This window comes from Pogona vitticeps, chromosome 5 (genome assembly GCF_051106095.1).
Source record: "Pogona vitticeps strain Pit_001003342236 chromosome 5, PviZW2.1, whole genome shotgun sequence".
Lineage (NCBI taxonomy): Eukaryota > Metazoa > Chordata > Lepidosauria > Squamata > Agamidae > Pogona > Pogona vitticeps.
This window is the reverse complement of record NC_135787.1, coordinates 160012005-160033542: the sequence shown is the minus strand read 5'-3', so window position 1 is coordinate 160033542 and position 21538 is coordinate 160012005. Positions and strand designations below refer to the sequence as shown.

At 42.6% G+C, this 21538-nt stretch overlaps 1 protein-coding gene across 1 annotated transcript; it reads left to right on the top strand.

Annotated features, from left to right (window-relative positions):
• Nucleotides 1–290: 290 nt before the first annotated feature.
• HEBP1 (heme binding protein 1) lies at nucleotides 291–10447 on the top strand. The gene is made up of 4 exons (XM_020787950.3): nucleotides 291–530; nucleotides 5153–5291; nucleotides 5603–5783; nucleotides 10126–10447. The coding sequence occupies exons 1-4, from the start codon at nucleotides 453–455 to the stop codon at nucleotides 10295–10297; spliced, it is 570 nt and encodes a 189-aa protein (XP_020643609.3). The 5' UTR covers nucleotides 291–452; the 3' UTR covers nucleotides 10298–10447.
• Nucleotides 10448–21538: the final 11091 nt, after the last annotated feature.

Below are 21538 nucleotides of genomic sequence, written 5' to 3'. Positions count from 1 at the left end.
GCTTTTGTAATCGTTTTTTTTTTTTTTTTACTATTTTTTTAACAGCGCCCTGCTACAAAACTTACTTCGATACTATATGGGGGGACTTCACCCGCTTTATTCCTGCTTATTAATTTATTAATAGCACAGGGGCACAGCCGCTGTGGAGTTTTAAAAGGTGGCAACCTTCACCCCACCCCTTGCGGAAGCTCCGCTGCGTCCGCGGGGAAGGCGACGGCCCTCGCTTTCCGGGGCGAGGTCTGCTCATCCAGCTGTGGCGCCCTTCCGCTCCTCTCTCCCCCCCCCCCCCACACACACACGTCGAGGCCTGCAGCTGCAAGAGCCAGGGGAGCGACTCCGGGGCGGAGTTGCCGCTTTACTTCGCTCGCTCGCTCGCCGCGGAAGCAAGGCGAGAGGCCAGCTGGACGGGAAGGGCTGCTGCAGGGCGGGCTCGACCGTCTTCCGCCGCCAGCATGTTTGGGATGATCAAAAATTCCCTTTTTGGCACGGCGGAGGGCTGGCCCTGCCGAGTCCTCAGCAAGGGGGAAAAGGTAGGAGTGGAGAGAGGCGAGTTCGGTTCCTGCGAGCCGAAGAGGAAGCGGCGCGGGCTGCCCTTCTGGGAGTAATTTGTTCCTCGCAAGCTCCACTGAAAGTCTACTTTTCTGTTCCTCCTTTGGTGTACCCCCCCCAACTCAAGTGGTTTGTCCCTAGAAGCTGTTTTTTTGCGATCCGAGGGGTATGACATAATAGCAGCGGGGGGACGGTATAAGACGGGGTCCGAAGGCATAGCAAGCGCCCTAGTTTGTTCAAGTTAAGCAGTCGCGGAGCAGGTCCCATGCCTGGATGGGGAGAAACCCCCCCCCCGGGCAACATCTGTTTTGTGCTAAATACTGGCCCAAGGAGGAGTGCTTTCTTGAAAGGTGGCTTTAATCCTTAATAATTAAAACAAGTCCACAGAAGATATTTTGCAAGGGGTGACCTGTGTGTGATTCACGTCGTATGTGCAGCAGTGACCAGTTAAGTTTGGAAGGGACAAAGTTCCCCTCCAGTAATCGTTATGGTTTTAAAAAAATAAACCAGTGCCAGGAGCTGGAAAGTCCCCATCAAACAGCCATGGAACATTGAAAGAGCTAGAAACAGGGAGTGACCATCAAGTAACACAGCTAGAAACGAGGGATCAAAATCTAGTATTAAATTCGCTAATTTAGAAGATCAGGAAAAAGGAGATGGTACTGAAACGGCCATAAAGAAGGTGTGAGGCGCACTTCTCTGGGAAGAGGCTCTGCAAAATCAGGGTGTGGCCACTGAAGAGACAATCTCTTCCAATACCTTCTGGCTTACCTCAGTTGGTGGACACCTTAGAAGAGTTTCTCCTGAAAGGATCTGAACAATGGGGTAGTTACAGAAGGGAGGTGGTTGTCTTTTTGTTCTTTTTCTTTTTTCTTTTGGTTACTTTATTGTTGATTATTGGTTATTCTCCCAAGAGAACATTGATCTAGTAGTATTGTATTGCATTAATTGTAACGTATTAGAATTCTCATCATTTTTGCAGCAAAAATAAACTAGCGTTGTTTTTCCGTCATGGAAATGATGGGCAAAGCTTCACCTGTTAGATTTTCCCCCCCCCCTTGTGCTCATGTGAAAACCCAACCCCATATGGAAATGCACTTGACAGTACTTTAATTAAACTTGTGGTAGAGACAATGAGTCAGGATTACCTGCAGAAAAACCTGCTTTGTCTCTAGCAGCATTGAAATTCCTTATAGCTCCCTAAAGTAGTCTTGTGGCTACAGTCATTCAGTTTAAAAAAAGAAGAAGAGGGATATGTTTTATGATGTGGTATTTTCTCTTCTCTGTATGAAACTAATTGCAGACTGATGAGTCGTATGTGAACAACCTAATGCCGGGGCCCAGTGGTGTATGATATTAGATCAAGCAGCGTTATAGCTACCCAAGGTCATTAACTCTTCCTTCCACAAAGGGAGGAATAGAAGCCTCTGGCTGTTTCACAGCTGGTGGTGTTTTCTTCTTGTATTCTGATGAGCTCTAATTTGCATGTTTTTCTCTGCCACTTATTTGTTACATTCTGCTCCCTGCCTTCCTCCTGGGAGTTTAAAGTAGTGTTTTAGCCTCACAGCAATCCCAGGAGCTACATCAGGGTGAGAAGCCAGGTGTGGTGGCAGCAGTTCTGTGTGTGCAGAAAAGGAACCTCTTCCACCGTACAAAGATTACAGATCTCATCAGATCACAAACAATGTGTGAGTTAGGACTGCAAAATTTTCTTCCACCAATGCTTGTTGCGTTGTGGCACCTCTTTCCTTTTGAGACAAGAACTACAAGCATGCCCTCAGCCAGCACTGAAAGTTCTGAATTTTGTTTTAAAAAAGGCATCGTTTCTGAGTTTTGCCTGCCTCCAATTTGTGATTCCACTGATGAAAGGAAGCTGTCGGAGAGCAAAATATTTGGGGAGAAAGTTTGTACAGAGGGGGAAGGGAAGAAGAAAGGGGTTTCAGGCTTCTTTATGCATGCACCTGTTTTGTATTTACAAACCAAGTTCTCCTCTTTTGACATAATCGAAACAGTTCTGTAGGCCAGAACAGATGGGATGAGAAATACACAAATGCATTAATGTAGCTGTCGTTGCTGCTGTTTTACCTTTCAAAAGGACAGCTGCAAGGATCAGAACTCTTGGTATACAGGGAGGAAAGTTAACTTTTCACCCCTGGCTTTGGCCTCAGTGAAAATCTTAGCCCACAAAGCTCCTGTTAACCTCTGGAAAGACGCTTCCGTTGGCAGATACAGCCTTTTCCCCTTGCCTGGATTTTAGCAAGCAGGGGAATGGTTAACCCCACCTGCCTGCTGTTTCAATCCCAAACTAGATTAGGCAAACTTTGAACCTGCTACTATGAATGTAAAGCAAATATATTAAACACATGTAGCATCACATTGCTTTGGGCTCTGTGTTCAAACGCACAATACGGCTGTCATGAAGCTGAGTTATGACCATAGTCAGTGACCTGAGATCTGTTGATGTCTTATAGCCATGATGGCTGTATATTTCCTCCAGGATCTGGGACAACATGACTCTAAATGGCATTTGCCTGACAACAGCAGCAGGAGAGGACAATTTCTGTGATGCCCTGCTTGTGGGCTTCTGAGAGGCATCTGTGTGGCCACTGTGGAAACACAACGTTAAGACAAGAGAGGCCTGTCAGCTGATCTAGTAGGACTCTTCTGTTCTTACATTATATGTTATTTTGCCCAGTAAGTTTTACCTTCAGTGGATAATCTACAGACATAAACCTGACACACCAGCTGGTGTGCCACATACTCTCTAAACTAGTTTCCATTTCTACATAGCTTTTGCTGATGCGTTTTTGAAACTACAGCCTTATCCAAGTCCAACAACAGGAGGATTTTCTGCGGTTCCTATTTCTTATGAAATTCCATGTCATCCCAGTACAATTGACAACCCAAAAGCACTACCAGCAAATCTTGTCCTAAGATTACATGCTATGTACCATATATCTATTTTTCTGTCCATTCTCTTCTCAGCAGCTTGTCAAAGCTGTTGCTTCCACAGCCACAGATGCGTGTGCGCACACGCACACACATAACTCTCATGAGGCCTGTCCTTAAAGGACCTGTTTATCAACTACTATCTCAACTGTATACTGAAGGAACAATAGCAACTGTTCTTAGAGACGGACTGATGGCTGCCCAATTCAATATTTGATGGTCTTATCCATAGCATTCAAACACTGAAAGCAAATTCATAAGCAGCAAATGTTCTTAGCATGTTCAAAAAGCAACTCACTTATGCAAATTGTAATTTATAGAAGCATCTTTAAATCTTTGTTTGGAACTGTATATTGTCCTAAGACTGGAGGTGTGGGTTCACTAGCACTATAAAAATGTCAGCTTTGGAATGTGGTGGCTGTGAGGAAGGCATGTTCTGTGCTAGAGAATATTAAGAAAGATGCTGAAAATGAAATGGCTATATTATAATGAGAAACATAGCAAACTGCCTTATTCTCAAATATACCATCAGTCTGTCTAGACCAGCATTGTCCACAACAAATAAGGGCCAAATCAGGCCAGACAATAAGGCTTTTCCCCAGCCCCTATATATTTGATTTTGATCTTGGTCCATTTAGAATATTGTATGCAGTTCTAGTCATTCCATTGCAAAAGGAGATTCTATATAGACCTTTAAAAATGACAGCACAATTAACGTGTGGCATTTACTGCCAGCCATGGAATGTAGTGATGGGGATGGCATCAGCCTAGAGGCTTTTACAAATAGATGAGACAAAGCCAGGGAGGATGACTGTATTGTAGAACCTACAGTTTTCAGAGCAGCATCCCTCTAAATACCAGCTCTAGAAAAGTGATGGAGGAGAGAGTGTTGTTTTTGTGGTTCTTGTTGGTTGGGTACTGTGGGGAACAAACATAATGTTGGATTTCCAGCATGGCTTGCCTCTGTTCAAGGTTCAAATCCAACCTTACCCAAAAAGATACCCTTCTAATGTGTTTGACTTCAACAGCCAGGATTCTCAGAGATATTTGCAGACAGAGAAAAAGTAGGTGGTGACATGACATATTGTGGGACTCCTCACCACAGTAGTGCTGTTCACGATACCAGTCAGCCTTGCCCTTCCATCACAATTCTATTCCATTCAGACTAGTATTGTCCCCAGCTGATAGTCAGTATTCCACAGCTGATGAGGATGTTTATTCTTCTTTGTTGGGTCTTCGCAGGTTTTGTATTTGAATGTTCAATACTTGTGCAAACTTTAGAGTTTGCCCAAGCATGCAGATGCCTCCCTATTAGTGGTATTATGCAGGGTGACTGAATCCAGTGTTCTTTGCTGCTTCATTAGGATTGTGTAAGTGGAAATGTGCCATTAGTGCTGCTAAATGCAGGATAAAGTGCAATGTGTAGAATAGTGATATTATTAAACGGAGTTTATTCTCTGACACTGCAATTTGAATGGTACAGCCCTGTTTGTCTGATTGGTCTTCCTTGAAGGATTCACCTGATCTCTGAATAGCAGGACTAGAAGAACTACCTATATATAAGTAGTGTCATGTTTGTTGTCATCCTGTTGTTTTACGACATGACATTCCTGCATCTGTCAATTAATTTGTTCTCTTACAATTGTGTTACCAGGAGGAAGTGGGCTACGAGGAAAAGGTATATGAAGGTGGAAAGTTTGCCACAGTTGAGGTCACTGGAAAGCCGTATGATGAGGCTGTAAAAGAAGCAGTGCTGAAGCTCCTGAAATATGTTGGAGGAAGCAATGACCAGGGTAAGAACCCATACAGTCAGAAACTGGCAGTCTCTTGGGGATGTCCCTCCTGCCTTTCTGTTGGTGGGAGGGTGGGCTTTAGAGAGGAGACAGGAGTTTCGGGAAACAGAGGTGCTTTTAATCAGATCTCTAGGTCAATTTAAACCCATTGACCATAGGCTCCACTCTCCCACATGATGTACTTCCATGGCTCTGCCCTTCATTCAGTTGCTCAATAATACATTTGCAGTATTCGGGGGCAGGGGGGAAGCAACCACCCTATTTTTGTGTCTCAAGAGAATGTACATGTGTGATCAGTGTTTCCCTTTCAGGTGCTGGGATGGGCATGATGGCCCCTGTGTGCTCCACTGTGTTTCCTGCAGAAGACGGGTCCTTGCAGCATAAAGTGAAAGTCCTGCTACGGATTCCAAGCCAGTTCCAGGCCAGTCCTCCTTCGCCTACTGACGAAAGCATCCAGATTGAAGGAAGAGAAGAAATGACAGTTTACTCCACGTAAGTGTCCTAAGCTGGTTCTGAGAAAAGGGATTTGGATCCCATGCTGTTCTCTAGCTCTGTTTAGCTGTTGCACTTGTCCCTTCCTCCTCTATTGCAATGGATACATGGAGAGTGACTCAGCAGAGAGCCTCCACTATCTGGGGAGACCTCCTACATGATGCATAAGGTCAGTTTTCCAATGTTTTAGATCATGAAGAAAGCCTTCACAGGACAAGGAGAGTTTCCTCTTTCTGAGGTCACTTTTGAACCTGGACATAACCAGCAATAGAGTGTGGTGCATATATAGTAGAGATGGGGGTATTTGTATTTGAATATCCCCCCCACAGGTGGAAATAATGAGGGTCCACTCATTGTCCATTCACTATTCCACTGTGGATGCGTGCTCGACAGAGTGTTCCTATCGCACTGTTGTCCGCAATGGATTAGCCACTTCTGGCAGAAGGTGGGGTGACAAGCCTCTCTACCAGGTCACAGAGTGGCTAATCCATTGCGGACAAGAGCACGATAGGAAGGCTCCGTCGAGCGCATGTCCATGGCAGAATGGTGAGTGGACAGGCCAGCCCCATGGGGCCAGACCCTTGTTATTTCCACCTGTGGAGGATATTCTAATACAAGTACCCCCATCTCTAATATGTAGGGATACTCAGATTAGGAACAACCAAATAGGGCTTTTAGTCACTATTATTGAGCAAGTTGTAAGCTGTGGTAAAGCAAAGAGTCCTGAATCACTGCTTCACTGAGCCAGGATGCACCCCCTTTCCTTTTTCACCACAAGTAAGGTTTGCTTTAATTTCACAGTAACAATCGAATCCTTGAAAAGGTCAATATCCACACATCTGGGTTGGCTACTAAGGCTGCAGATCTTGGTGGTGATCTTTGTGACACTAATGAAATATGGACTATAAACTCCCCCGAGCAGAAGCTTACCTTTGGGCTCATGTAACTTAGGAAAGTGGTGTGGACACTGGTGACAATATATAAGTTAATATTTATCTGTCTATTTATTTTCATTGAGGCCAAAGCTCAAACGAACCCACTCCTGCAACCAGAATTCAGAGCTATAACTTTGCTGTGGAATGTTCTATCGTAATGTAGGAGCAGGCAATGTTCAGATGTGGGACCTCATGAGTTTGCCCAAGAGACCCAGTGAGGCTCCCCAGTGCCTCAGATACCTCTTGACTTCCCCACAGTTGGGTCCAAAATGGCAAATTGTGTCCCTAGAACCCTCCTAGGGAGCACTTTTCCCATTAAACACGATCTTTTCCTCAAGCTTGTTTTTTAGGCCTTGAAATTTCTCTTCTAGAAACCAGAGGTGACCAGCCAGTCCCTTCTTGTTTCTAAAGAAAAGCTCTTACAGCCTAAAACAAGGCCAGGAAAGGAGAAACTTGTGTTTGAATATCAGATTCTGTTTTCCTGAGGCTCTGGGAGGTTTGTTTGCCATTTTTGCAGCAGACAAAAAATATTTTGAGAAGTGCTAAGGGAAATGCTACCCTCAGAGGTCCAAGGGTGGGCAAATGTGGTCCCTGGATCTTCCAAGGTTGTCCACCCTCATAATGATGGGAAGTTTCTGAGCATGTGCAGTGTGCTTGCCTCTTGCTTTAGACTCCCCCAAAAGAAACCATTAGGAAGGAAGATTAGTACTTGTGCCAAAAAAAACAGTTCAGTGAACAGATCTTCAGGAGCTACATGCATATTACAGTAAAGCTTCAGGAGGGCAAAGAGTTTTGTTTTTCTTTCAAAGCACAACAGCACTGGAGATCTGTTATGCACATCTGTATATATGACAGCCATTCAGTCCTAGATATTTGGGACTGCCCTGCAGTATTTTTGACCACAGCTTGGAAAACGTACAGCTTTGGATTGCAGCTCTCAGATTTGAAATCTGTTGGTTAAAAAAAAATCTTTTGTGAGATCTGCCTTTGACCTGTCTTGTCACAGCACCGACACTGTTAGAAGCACAAGTATTGATGTGTGAGAGCCGTCCCAGTCCTAATATCTTCAAGTTAGAAATAAGTGTTTGCCTTCCTGTATCAAGGCAGTCTTAACTGGAGTCTTCCAGATGTATGGTACTACATCATGCCTTGGTCCTTCTAGCTGGGGATTATGGGAGTTGTATTCCAGCACAGCTGGTGAGAAAAATTTCAGGGATGGCAACTTTATAATATCAATATATTTTAGGGAAGAAAGACAGATTACATATCTAATACATACTCTGAGGTTCAAAAAATTGAGAACGAAGCAGGGGAGAAGCCCACAGACCTGGCTAGCTGAGTTGTTTGTCTGATCCAGGAGAACAATTCTTTCACCTTTATGCAGCAGTTTTCTTCAGCGTCTGGAGCACTAAATCCATGTGTGGCCCAGACAACTGTTGAAAATGGATAGGCTGTCACTTTCAGTGTGGCAGTTCCTTTCAGCCAAGATGAGAGAACAAGAATTCATTCCTCCTGCCACTTCCAGTTGGGGAGCAGGTTTGTGCACACCCGGCGGGGATGACACAGCAGATCACTCAACAAGAGTGGCCTTTGGGTGTCACTCTCCTGTCAAGAGAAAGCTGAAACTTTATTGTAGTAATTGTGAAGAAATCTGCTGTCAAGGATCATCTTTCAGAAGAGGATGTCTTGTTTTTTTGCCCAGGATTGGGCTGGGCATCGACTTTAATTACAGGAGTGCATAGAAAGCAATATGAAGCCATGGTTCCATCATTTGTACTGAGCATCTGACATGGGGTGTCATGCTGAGCCTTTCCACCCTGTGTCGTCTTCCATGGCAGTTGACTGAACCATAAGCGCTCTTTATGCTATTATGGTAGATGATGTTCCCTTGATTGACATCTCAGGAAATTGCCACTAAATACACATATTGATTCTAGCCATGACTGACACCTGGGCAAATAGGAGCTGATCCTGTTTTTTCTTTTCTTTTTTATCAAAAGTTTCCTGAAATCTCCACTGGCTGATTTTTCCTCTATAACTAAGAATGCATTAGACATGTCATTCAATTAATTAATTTTTGTGAAAAATGATTTTGAAAATACAGCTAATTGGATGTTTTGTTTTGTTTTTGATGCACATTGCTCATTATCAGTTTTATGTACTGTTTTATTATTAGCTATTATCAATGTTTCTTTGATGTGCTAACAAGCCTTTTAAAGTGTTGTACAGAACATTATCACAATGTTGAAAGGCAATCTGTATCACCTTGATCGACTGTGTTTTCAGTACATGACTAGACTTGATGTCAAAAGATCATATTTTCTCCTGTCTGCCTCTTTCGTTGAATAGAAGCCACTATCTTCCTTCTACATCTGCATGGTACTGCAAATTGTGTTTTCCTAACAAAAATTATCCCCAACTCACTCTGCCAAACCTCCTATTAGATTTGTGAGGCGAATACAATGAGGAGTGGGTTTTTTCTTAGAAAAAAAAAATCTGTGAAAGACTGACCTCTGCATTGCAGTGTTATAGTCCCAGTTGGTCAGAATCCCTGACCCCAGGGTTCATTTTCTTTTCTTTTCTTTTTTAAGGAAAAAAAGGACAATCTGAAGTGTTGCACACTTGATATGATTTCTGGTTTGACCCAGAGGAACAAGGTCACAAGTCAGTGGGTTCTTTCTCCCATTGCTAATGCGTTCATTCTTGAGCACCTTCTTCAGAGATAGGGAACTTAATGCCTGACACAGGAACCCTTAGCGTTCTGTCCTTCCCATTTGAATTGCTTGAGGCACCACTGAGAAGGCTGGTCTCCTTTGGGATGAATAAGGCACTGCAGGATCCCCCAAGACATTTTTACTCCCTGAAACAAAGGACAAGTTAATGTCTAACCCCACCCCTGTCTGTGTACAACTTGGCAGTTAAACACTGGTTGTGGGACAGGATCCTTACTAGCACCCAGAGCTTGGAAGAGTTAACTTTTGGGCTACAGCTGCCAGACTCTTCCCAAATTTCCCCAGCTCAACCCACACCTAAGGAAAACAGGCCAATTTAGCAGATGCAGGGACAGGTCACATCTGTTCTCCAAGAGGCACAGGAGGAACAACTGTAAATTTGGCACTTCTCCTTCCCAACATTTGGTGCCTGGAGATCTGCTCCTCCTCTTGATTCTGGGGGGGGGGGGGGGAGCAGCAGCAGTGTTGTGCAAAAGAGCATCCCATCAATGAAATTTTGTAGGTTGAACCCACAAGCCAGACCTGGGTAGAAAGTAGGTACACTGAAAAATAGTGCTTACCAACAGCTGCTCATTTAGGAGGAAGTCCTGCTTTGTTCCTTCTATTTTTCTTTATGTACAATTTCTTTTGGTCTAGTCATCACACTCCAGTATTTTTCTTTTCTCTTATTGATAGGCAATTTGGAGGCTATGCCAAAGAAGTGGACTATGTGAATTATGCAGCCAAGCTGAGTTCTGCTTTGGGAAATGAGGAAACTTACCACAAAGACTTCTACTTTTGCAATGGCTATGATCCCCCCATGAAGCCGTACGGGAGACGTAATGAGGTTTGGCTGCTGAAGAAGTGAGCAACCCCAAAGGCCAGAGATCTACAACTGCCTTTTGGGGAGGTAGATAGGGGGAGTTGGAGGAAAAACTTCCCCAAAGGCCACAGGAACTAGGTTTATTTTTTTAGAGGTTCACTCAACTTTTTTAAAGTAAATTGCTTTTAATCAGAATATATATCCTTTGATCTTTCTTTTGTAAATCGTGAGTTAAATTTCTTTGATTGATCTGATCAAAATGGAACAGCAAAGCTAAACTACTTCTCGGCTTGCCCTAACCTTAGACATACAAAGGGAACTGCCTCAGGCAGCAGGTGCTGAGAAGCAGCAACGGTTTCTAGCCATTCTCCTCAGGTAAACAGAGCCGTGTTATGCCTGTTTTTCATCCTCAAAACTAACCTGTTGTACTCAGAGACAGTGGAGAACATGGTCACACTGCCAGTCTTGATGTAAAGTCCCGGATCTTTTCAGTACACGGAATGCTAGGAGAGGGCAGGATTTTTTTTTCTTGGTCTTACGTATCAAACCCAGTCCTCGTATCTTTGGTAGAGGAAAGTACTCATAATAAGTTGGATGTGTTGTGAAGTTTATAAAGGAGGTTGCCAGACACCGAGATACGTTGTTTAAATATATACTTTACTAAGCCTCTTAGGAAAAGGTACACAGGGATCCCTAAGAAATAAACATAACATCTAAAATTATAATACATACCATATACAATTGAGCAACATATGCAACAGCATTCCATGTAACGCCAAAAATAGGCAAACTCAAAGGTTATGCCTTGCATGTAGTTTAGCACCGTCCGAGGGAGGGTGTGTGTGTGTGAGGGTGAAACAAAGCTACATTTATAAAGGTGATTGACTATAGGGAACACATGAGGTTCCTTCCAAGTTTGTTCATTAAAGAGAAAGGACATGTTACAGATTGCACATTACAACAGGATGGACTTCCCAAGTTAGATTTTGGTGACTCTAGAACAAGTGGGAAGCCTGACCACTTTATTTATGGAGAGCAAAGTGACCAACATCCAAACCAACCAAGGATGCTTGTACTTGACCAGTTCCCTTTAACCTAAAGGCAAAATAAAAAACCATAGTAGAAAATAGGAGAAGCCCTTTATCCTTATCTAAAATATCCATGCTTTACTTGTGGGCTGACACAGCCAACTGTGCATTGTTGTTGTTGTTTAGTCATTAAGTCATGCCCCATGGACCACAGCATGCCAGGACCTCCTGTCTTCCACTTCCTCCCAGAGTTTGATCAAATTCATGTTGGTAGCTTCAATGACACTGTCCAACTATCTCGTCCTCTGTCGTCCCCTTCTCCTCTTGCCTTCACACTTTCCCAACATCAGGGTCTTTTCCAGGGAGTCTTCTCTTCTCATGAGATGGCCAAAGTATTGGAGCCTCAGCTTCAGGACCTGCCCTTCCAGTGAGCACTCAGAGTTGATTTCCTTAAGAATGGATAAGTTTGTTTTCTTTGCAGTCCAGGGGACTCTCAAGAGTCTCCTCCAGCACCACAATTCAAAAGCATCAATTCTTTGGCGGTCATCCTTCTTTATGGTCCAGCTCTCACTTCCATACATTGCTACTGGAAAAAACATAGCTTGAACTATGTGGACCTTTGTCAGCAGGGTGATTTCTCTGCTTTTTCAGATGCTGCCTAGGTTTGTCATCGCTTTCCTCCCAAGAAGCAGGCGTCTTTTAATTTCATGGCTGCTGTCTCCATGTGCAGTGATCATGGAGCCCAAGAAAGTAAAATCTGTCACTGCCTCCATATCTTCCCCTTCTATTTGCCAGGAGGTGATGGGACCAGTGGCCATGATCTTTGTTTTCTTGATGTTAAGCTTCAGACCATTTTTTGCGGTCTCCTCTTTCACCCTGATTAAAAGGTTCCTTAATTCTTCCTCACTTTCTGCCATCAGAGTGGTATCATCTGCATATCGGAGGTTGTTGATATTTCTTCCAGCAATCTTAATTCCGGTTTAGGATTCATCCAGTCCAGCCTTTTGCATGATGTATTCTGCATATAAGTTAAATAAGCTGGGGAACAATATACAGCCTTGTTGTACTCCTTTCATAATTTTGAACCAATAAGTTTTTCCATATCCAGTTCTAACTGTTGCTTCCTGTCCCACATACAGTGGGGGCTTGACTTGAGAACTTAATCCATATTGGAAGGCGGTTCTCAAGTCAAAAAGTCTGTAAGTCAAGTCTCCATTGACCTACAGTGCATTGAAAACCGATTAATCCCGTAACAGGCCGTTTTTGTTCCATTTTGGTTTTTTTTCTGGTCTATAAGTCAATTCTCAGGCTGCAAGTCAAATCTAAATTTTGGGGCCAGAGAGGTCTGTAACTCAAAAAGTCTGTAAGTCAAGCCATCTGTAAGTCAAGGGTCCACTGTATAGATTTCTCAGAAGATAGATAAGGTGGTCAGGCACTCCCATTTCTTTAAGGACTTGCCATAGTTTGCTGCGGTCCACACAATCAAAGACTTTTGCATAGTCAATGAAGCAGAAGTAGATGTTTTTCTGGAACTCTCTGGCTTTCTCCATAATCCAGTGCATGTTAGCAGTTTGGTCTCGGGTTCCTCTGCCCCTTCAAAATCCAGCTTGTACTTCTGGGAGTTCTCGGTCCACATATTGCTGAAACCTACCTTGCAGTCTTTTGAGCATGACCTTGCTAGCATGTGAAATGAGTGCAATTGTACAGTAGTTGGAGTATTCTTTGGCACTGCCCTTCTTTGGGATTGGGATGTAGACTGATCTTTTCCAGTCCTCTGGCCACTGCTGAGTTTTCCAAACTTGCTGGCATATTGAGTGTAGCACCTTAACAGCATCATCTTTTAAGATTTTAAATAGTTCCACTGGGATGCCATCACCTCCACTGGCCTTGTTGTTAGCCATGCTTTCTAAGGCCCACTTGGCCTCACTCTCCAGGATGTCTGGCTCAAGGTCAGCAACCACACTATCGAGGTTGTCCAGGACATCCAGATCTTTCGGGTATAATTCCTTTGTGTATTCTTGCCACCTCTTCTTGATGTCTTCTGCTTCTGTGAGGTCCCTACCAGTTTTGTCCTTTAACATGTCTATCTTTGCACAAAATGTTCCTTTAACATCTCAAATTTTCTTGAGCAGATCTCTGGTTTTTCCCTTTCTATTATTTTCCTCTATATCTTTGCACTGTTCATTTAAGAAGGCAGTCTTGTATGTCCTTGCTATTCTTTGGAAGTCTGCATTCAATTTTCTGTAACTTTCCCTATCTCCCTTGCATTTTGTTTCCCTTCTCTTCTCTGCTATGTGTAAGGCCTCATTGAACAGTCACTTTGGTTTCTTGCATTTCCTTTTTTGGGGGAATGGTTTGTGTTGCTGCCTCCTGTACAATGTTACGAGCCTCCATCCATAGTTCTTCAGGCACTCTGTCCACCAAATCTAGTTCCTTAAATCTGTTCTTCACTTCCACCGTGTATTCATAAGGGGTTTGGTTTAGATTATACCTGACTAGCCTAGTGGTTTTTCCTGCTTTCTTCAGTTTGTAAGCTGTGCTTAGAAAGCAGCAAAGTTGGCATCTGTTAACAGATGGGTATTTCCTGAAGGCTCTGCCAACCTGTTGTTGGAACCTGAACTGGGAGATAATTTCTGTCCATCTTCCAAAACATCCCCAGAGTTGACTCTCAAATATACTTGTAAAATAGCAGATGATCCACTGACAGTACCAGCCACAAGCTGTGAAACCAGATGTTCTTACACTTAAGCTAGTCTTTACAGCCTGATCCTTACAGCCACAACATTAGCTGCATTAAAATGAGTGGGAAATATAGCTTTGCCAAGAGCCACCCTCACCAACTGCATTATAGTTCGTTGCACCATGGAGAGAGACTGATATAATATTCCAAAGGCATGCAGGATCTTTCTCTCAGGATGGTTTTGGATGCTCTCTTCCATTTGAAGAAGAAAGTTCCTTTTCAATGCCTTAATTGGGGTTAACTGAATGAAGCTCCAGGGAAGAGAAGGAAATGGCCGCTTAAAGTTGTTAACCATGTGTTGCTTAAGTGCTTAAAAGGGGAGAATGCACAGCCTCCCACAAAAGCAAGGTGGAGAGAAAAGTGCTTGAAAACCTGAGGCTGAGAATAGAAAAGTGAGTTGCGATACACCAGACAGAGATGCCATCGGCTAGAAGTGGACAACGTCTGTGGCTCCATGCATCTCTTTATTTCTTTCCCGGTCACTTTACAACAAGCACACTCTCCTAACTTAGCTGCATAATGGCAACTGGAAGCGAGAAAGTTCCACTTCTGCTTTCCACCAAATACATTCTTGTGTTAAAACAAGGAATGCATGGAACACATACCTTGTTTTCGAGAGAAATGTGCTTTGCAGGAGATATCCAGTGTAGTCTTGAGGATAGAGTGACAGAGCAGGACTCAGGAGGCCTGGGTTCAAATCTCTGCTCAGCCATGGAACTGATAAAGCCACCCTTTAAACATCTCACTTACCTTGAAAGCCCTGGTAGGGTTGCTATAAGTCAGCTCTGACTTGACAGCAGATAATAACAAAATGCTTTGCACCTCCTTTTGGGCACCTGATTATCCTTGAAAACAAGATGCATCTTCCCCCACTTGGCTTATTTTAGTGCAGAAGTGAGATTTTTGTTCAGTGCTGCATTACGACATGGCTAAAGTCAGTGATGCACTGCTAACCCCAAGGCAAGTGGTGGCTGAGGCCACAGTCGCACCCAGGAGGTTGCATAGCCTCCACTCCACCACTTATATTATCCAATATAAGTCTCCAAAACATCAACACAAGCATCATCTGCACTGCCCTGCACATGGAACAGCTGGTCTTGTTGATGCACGAATATCTTGTTTCACAGAATATATATTTATTTATTTATTAGGCAATTCACAATCCACTTTCCTGTAATTCTTCTTGAAATGGGTTACAGTTAAAGTGAAAATACATAGCTGTAAAAGTTGCAATCAAGCAGAATAAAATGTTATAACAGGGCCAGATTACAAACAAGGAGCCAGAAATAAAGCAATGTCTCGCCGTAAAAAAGCCTGCCTAAAATGAAAAGTCCTGGCAACACGTTTTTGCAAAGTCAGTCCCCGGATCTTGGGCACAAAACACAGCAACTGATTCCAAAGCCTGGATGGGAGAAGAACAGAAAAGAACTAGTGGTGGTCACCAGCTTGAAAAACAGATGGATGTTTTCATTTCCTTATCTCAAAGGTCAGAAAAAGACACATGGAAAAGGCAGTTCCTCACATGCTGCGCATGGTCAGTAGTGGCAAAGGGCAGCATAGGAAACTGTTGACCATCTACGCCAGAGGTGAGTTTTGGCAGGCCCAGGTGGCAGGTTTTGGGCCCTTAGGATTCTTCAGGGGCCACACAGATTGCCAAAAAAAGGCTGAAAAAAGCAAAAAAAAGGAAAGTTAAATGCTTTTCAGCTTTTCACTTTCCCAATGTTTCTGTCCTCACGTTCTGCCTTCCCCCACCCCCAATTGTCTCTTTCAACTTATCCTATTGCTTTTATTGATCCCTACACTACACTCCTGGCTAAGACAACAACGGTGAACACAAGGCCCTCCAGATGTTGTTGGATCACAACTCCCACCAAGGGAGCTGATGCCTAGAGTTGGTGGGAACTTTCAGACTCAACCATTTGAAGAGAGATGGGTTCCCCACACCTACACTAAGCCCTGCCTCCTTCATCTCATCTATCAATTTTGTTTTTCCTGTGCACTTCCAACATGGTTTTGTGGTATGCTGAATTCTTATCTCAAACACCTGGTCATAGAGAACGAAACACTAAATAGGAGGTAAAAGCAATTTTGAATGGGTCAGGCATTGAAGTCTAGATTTAGAATTAGCTGCCAAGTTTGGAAAGGCAAAAGACAATCCTGTAAATAAATTCCAGTGAAGGGCCAGCTGGGCTCATCTCCAAAACAGCTCAACTACCATGTCTTGTAATGATCTGTGACAGGCTTCAGCATTTAGTTGAGGATGGGGGAGGAGGGTTTCAGAAAAAAGTGATATGCTGCTCAGAACATTACTAGCCTCTTTATTTTCTAATTATCTCATTATTTCAGTTCTTTAATATGTCCTCTGTCTTGTTTGATGAAATACCAATTTAAGAAAACATAGTGAAATAAAAGCAGACTGTCTGTCGGGAGGGTAAATGTTGAATTGTATACCATGTTATGCCTGTATGTGATGTGGCTGTAGAAATGAGTACACATATACAGAGGCTGGAAAAGTTAATTTTTTGAAAGCCAACTCCCAGAATCCAATAACCAGCATTCCTGCCATCTACACTGACTGCGGGCTTCTGAGATGTGTCATTCAAAAAGCTGATTCTCCAAGTTCTAGCCCATTCATCCCTGCCTGTGCTCTAAATGCGCTCAGAGCTTAGACTTTATTTTATTATTATTATTATTATTATTATTATTATTATTATTATTATTATTATTATTATTATTATTATTATTATTATTATTATTATTATTATTATTATTATTATTATTATTATTATTATTATTATTATTATTATTACTACTACTACTACTACTACTACTACTACTACTACTACTACTACTATTACTACTATTACTACTATTACATTTCCCAGAATCTAGCAGCCAGCATGGCCATTGGCCACACTAGTGTGGAGTTTAGTAAAGTAAGAAGTAATCTAAGTTTCAGACTCACTGAGAGCTCAGAGGTCTGGGATTTTTGCATTCTGCGGCCCCCTCATTGTTCGGGAAGGCGGCAAAATTATTTTAATGTAAAGAATGGTGTGTAAAAAAGTATTCACAGGCTGCATGACAGTATAATTTGATTTAACCTTCTCTTTAGGGCAGTCTGGCATAACTAGTTTGTATATATTAGTGCATATACTGTATATATATAAGGCCATACAGTTATGCACCCTTTGTTGAAGAGAAGCTCTCTTCTGAGGTAAGACCTGAGCCAAATGACGTTGTTGTCCCCACCCCAGAGATGGGAATGTGGGGGAAACTGGATTCCAACTTCTATAATACTCTACCAGGCATTATGCTGGCTTGTTGTGGTAGTCTTGCTGTATAGCAATATATGGAGGGTCACACACTCCCAACCCCTTGTTCTAGCTTATTTTGCATGTCTTCATCTTGAGGGTGAACAGAAGGCTTCTCAAAACTGGGCTCTTGTTCCATTAAACATAATTACTCGGTCTCTGAAATTCCAGGATATTTTTAAACCCTCAGATTAAAAAACGATAATTTCCTGAGCACTACCAGGTAGCGAGATAGCCACCACAGCAAAATGTTCTTCCAGCAAGGCAGGATTTGTTTCCTTTCTTTAATCTCCCTGATGAGTGAGATTTAGCTCTATGATACTTTACTGATATTTCTGATGTCAGTGGCAGTTAGAAACATGCAATTATTTTGATTTTTTTTTCAGTTATTGGGGGTTGGGATCATACTACAGGTAATAAATTATTAAATGACAAAGCTGTGAGGGAGATAAAAGAAAGCAGGAGAGACAAGCAGCAGTGGTATCCAAGATGTGTGTGTCTCTCTGCTTTCCTGTCACTTAAACTCTCTCTCTCTCTCTCTCTCTCTCTCTCTCTCTCTCTCTCTCTCTCTCTCTCTCTCTCTCTCTCTCTCTCTCTCTCTCTCTGTGTGTGTGTGTGTGTGTGTGTGTGTGTGTGTGTGTGTGTGTGTGTGTGTGTGTGTGTGTGTGTGTGTGTGTGTGTGTGTGTGTGTGTGTGTGTGTGTGTGTGTGTGTGTGTGTGTGTGTGTGTGTGTGTCTTGGTAAATATTCTGGCTCCATCCTCCCAAAGACTACAAAACGGGGCAATTTCTGCCTCATTCTCATTGGAATATCCATGGATATGGGTCTTGGTGAATCTTGCAATTTGAAGATATATGGAAGCTTGGGGTGGTAGGTAGGTAGGTAGATAGGTGGATAGGTAGGTAGGTACAGTTGGGGCCAGTCTGGAAGAACACTGCAGTAACTATTGCACCGAGGCACTGGATCATTTCTTATTATCAACCCGTTTCCTCAAATAATTTCAGGGATATATATTTTTAAACAACGAAATAGGAGACTGAATTTCAACCAAGTGGAAAACACCCAGCATCTTTTGCTGAGGCCTGTCAGATTCTGAACAGCTATGCAATTTTCTATCTAAATGTGGATCTGATGAACTATTATTAAGCACACATTTTTTAAAAGTAGAAAAGATCATTCTTTTCATATTTGTAGGGGTGTAACTGCTTCTGTCATAAGTATAATTTTGTGGAACAAACTAATAGTTTAGTTGTCAAAAATTATTGCCAAAGAAACAACATAAATGCTGAGGTGATGAACACGTGTGTTCCATTTAAATGAGTGTTGATGGGCAGTCAAATTTCTGCTAAAGGAAGTGGGGACATCACCCTGGCCGTCAAATGCGATTTGCAAATTCACTTGCTTTGTTCTGTGTCCGATCACTGGGAGCTGCAACGTATGATTGCTCAGCCATGAAGATCTGCTTGAATCGTATCTCAGGAACACTGCTGGAATTGGTTTGACTGCTGCTTCTGACCACTTTTCTTTCTCTTCTGTGACATTTCTTTGGCCCTTTCCAGTCTCTTGTGGGTCTAGCCAACCAGTTCACTAAATGGCCAGATGAAAAGGGAAACTGCTGCTATTACTACCACAAGCCCCAGCAATCTGCACAGCTGGTTTCTAGAAAGAGGAAACCTAGGTGCTCCTGAGCTTGACTTGGCATGGGCATTTTTATGCCTGGTACAAAACAATTGCGGATCCATCACAAGCTGACTGTGCCTTCTATATAGAACAGTGTACAAATCATTGCTAAAAGAGCTAATGTAGGGGTTTGCAACAAGATACAGCACAGAGACCCTTCATATATTGGACTTCAACTCCCACGATTCCTTACCATTGGCTATGCTGGCTAGGGCTGATGGAAATTTCAGTCCCACAACATCTGGAAGGGCACACTTTACCCATTCCTGATCTAGTAGACAGGTATTCACTCAGAGGGGTGAGGAGGTATTTTTACTGCAAGGACTACATTACTCTGGTGGGAACTTGTGTGCATCAAAGTATTCAGTTGATTACATGAACAAATAAACAGAAATTTGGACACAACCGATTTAGGTTTTGTGTGTGCGTTGCAACCAGGGAAAGTATATTACATTAATAGGGTGAATGTGCAGAAAGGGTTCGAGCAGAGGTTCTTTTCAGATATGGCATTACAAGCATTGGACATACTACTCTGAGAAAGGTAAAGGTACAGTACTGCGAAAGAGTGTAGCAAGCTTAGCTTCCATTTGACTTTCATGTGTGGTTGTTAAAATGCATTGATTTTTCTCATGCATCAAAGGACATAAGCTTCTTTGCCATGTTGGCAACTAATGTATTCATATTATTCATCTGTGGATCACCTTTACAGGTAGAATATGTAGCTTGGCAGAAGCTCTCTCGCTCCTGATGTTTCTAGCACATGGTTTGCTGCTGAACAGTTTGTCCTCTTTCATCTGAAGACTACAATTTAATTGTACAATCTCTTAACAATGGAGCTCTGTAGAGCTCTTTTGGGGTGGTTAATTAGCACCTTCCATTCATTTTTAGCAGAGCAGTAAATTTCTTCATTGTGCAAACACCTGTTTTACATGGATCTGAGCATCTGGTAAATACCTACTTCAAAGCACAGAGATGATACTGGGTACTACTAATTTGCTCCTGAGCAGTACACATTCATTATTCTTTATTATTATTCTTTACTTAAAATATTTTCACCCTGCCTTTCTCCTTAAAGCAACCCAAGGCTGCTCACATCATTAAAAGACAATATTAAAGCCAACAACGAGGAGGATACAAATACTAAAAAGGATCAAATCGACACTAAAAAACATAAGCAATGCCAAAACACATTCAAAGCAGTAAGGCATAATAATTCATTTTAAAAAACCCACTCATGGAGCCAGTCACTCAAGGAAAGCTTGCCTGAAGAGAAAGTTCTTCACCTGCTTATGGAAAGACATCAAAGATGTGGCCAGCCTAGCTTTCTGTGAGAGGGGGTATATATTTACATTCTTCCATTCTCCTGATGAGTTCAAGGCATATGGCACATGGGGTTCTGGATCTAGAAATAAAAGAGGGGTGGGGAATATTCTGTAGCCAGAGTTATAACATCTGTATAAATGAATGGGATTAAGGAGTAGAAGCTCATCAGATTTTAAGATAACATTAAACTGAGAGGGATACCTAATATTGCAGGTTTGAAGATGTCCATGATACACTAGAGCAGCCATTCTCAATCTCTTTTTGGCCATGGCCATAAACACAGTACGAAAAGTATATAGACCAAAGCAGGATTACATAACTCTTATAATGAATCTTATAAGGCGGTGTGTGAAGAATTGTTTCCAGTCTTTGGATCCCTCTGAATGTGCCTGGTATCCCAAGTGGGTATGTGCCCTCTGATGAGAATGGCTGAATGACAACGCTGGACCAAAGCAACAAAATGTATTTCTATAGGGATAAATGTGAAGCTGTGCACTTAGCTGGGAAGAATGAGATGCAGAAATATAATAATTCATACAACTAACAAAAGTGCATACACAAATACAGTATATAGCAGTCCTAATAGACTACAAACTGAACAAGAGTCTAAAGGGGGGGGGGAAGCTAATACAATGCTAAGTTGCATCAACAGAAGTACAGTGGTGCCCTGCATAGCGACGATAATCCGTTCCGAAAAAATCGTCGCTATGTGGATTTGTCGCTATGCGGGGCAAAAAAGCCCATAGGAACACATTAAAACACATTTAATGTGTTCCTATGGGCACAAAACTCACCGTTATGCAGATGTCCTCCATGAGGCTGCCATTTTCGCTGCTCGGTAAAGCAAGGAAAGGGCGCGAAAACACAGCGGGTGGCCATTTTCTTTACCCAGCGGCCATTTTGGAACCGCCAATCAGCTGATGGAAAAACATCGTTATGCGATAATCAGTAAGCGAAACAGCTTACCAATCATCGCAAAGTGATGTTTTCCGATTTAAAACATCATTATGCGATCGCTTTTGTGATCGCAAAAACTCAATAGCTGTGTGAATTCATCATTAAACAAATTGCTCGTTAAGCAGGGCACCACTGTATAATGACCCGGTAAGGGAAGTTATGGTAACTACTGTATCTATTCGTCTTCATGGTCTCTGTGAATGCACACTAATGGGTTAATCCGCACTTGCATAGAGCAGCCCCAGAAC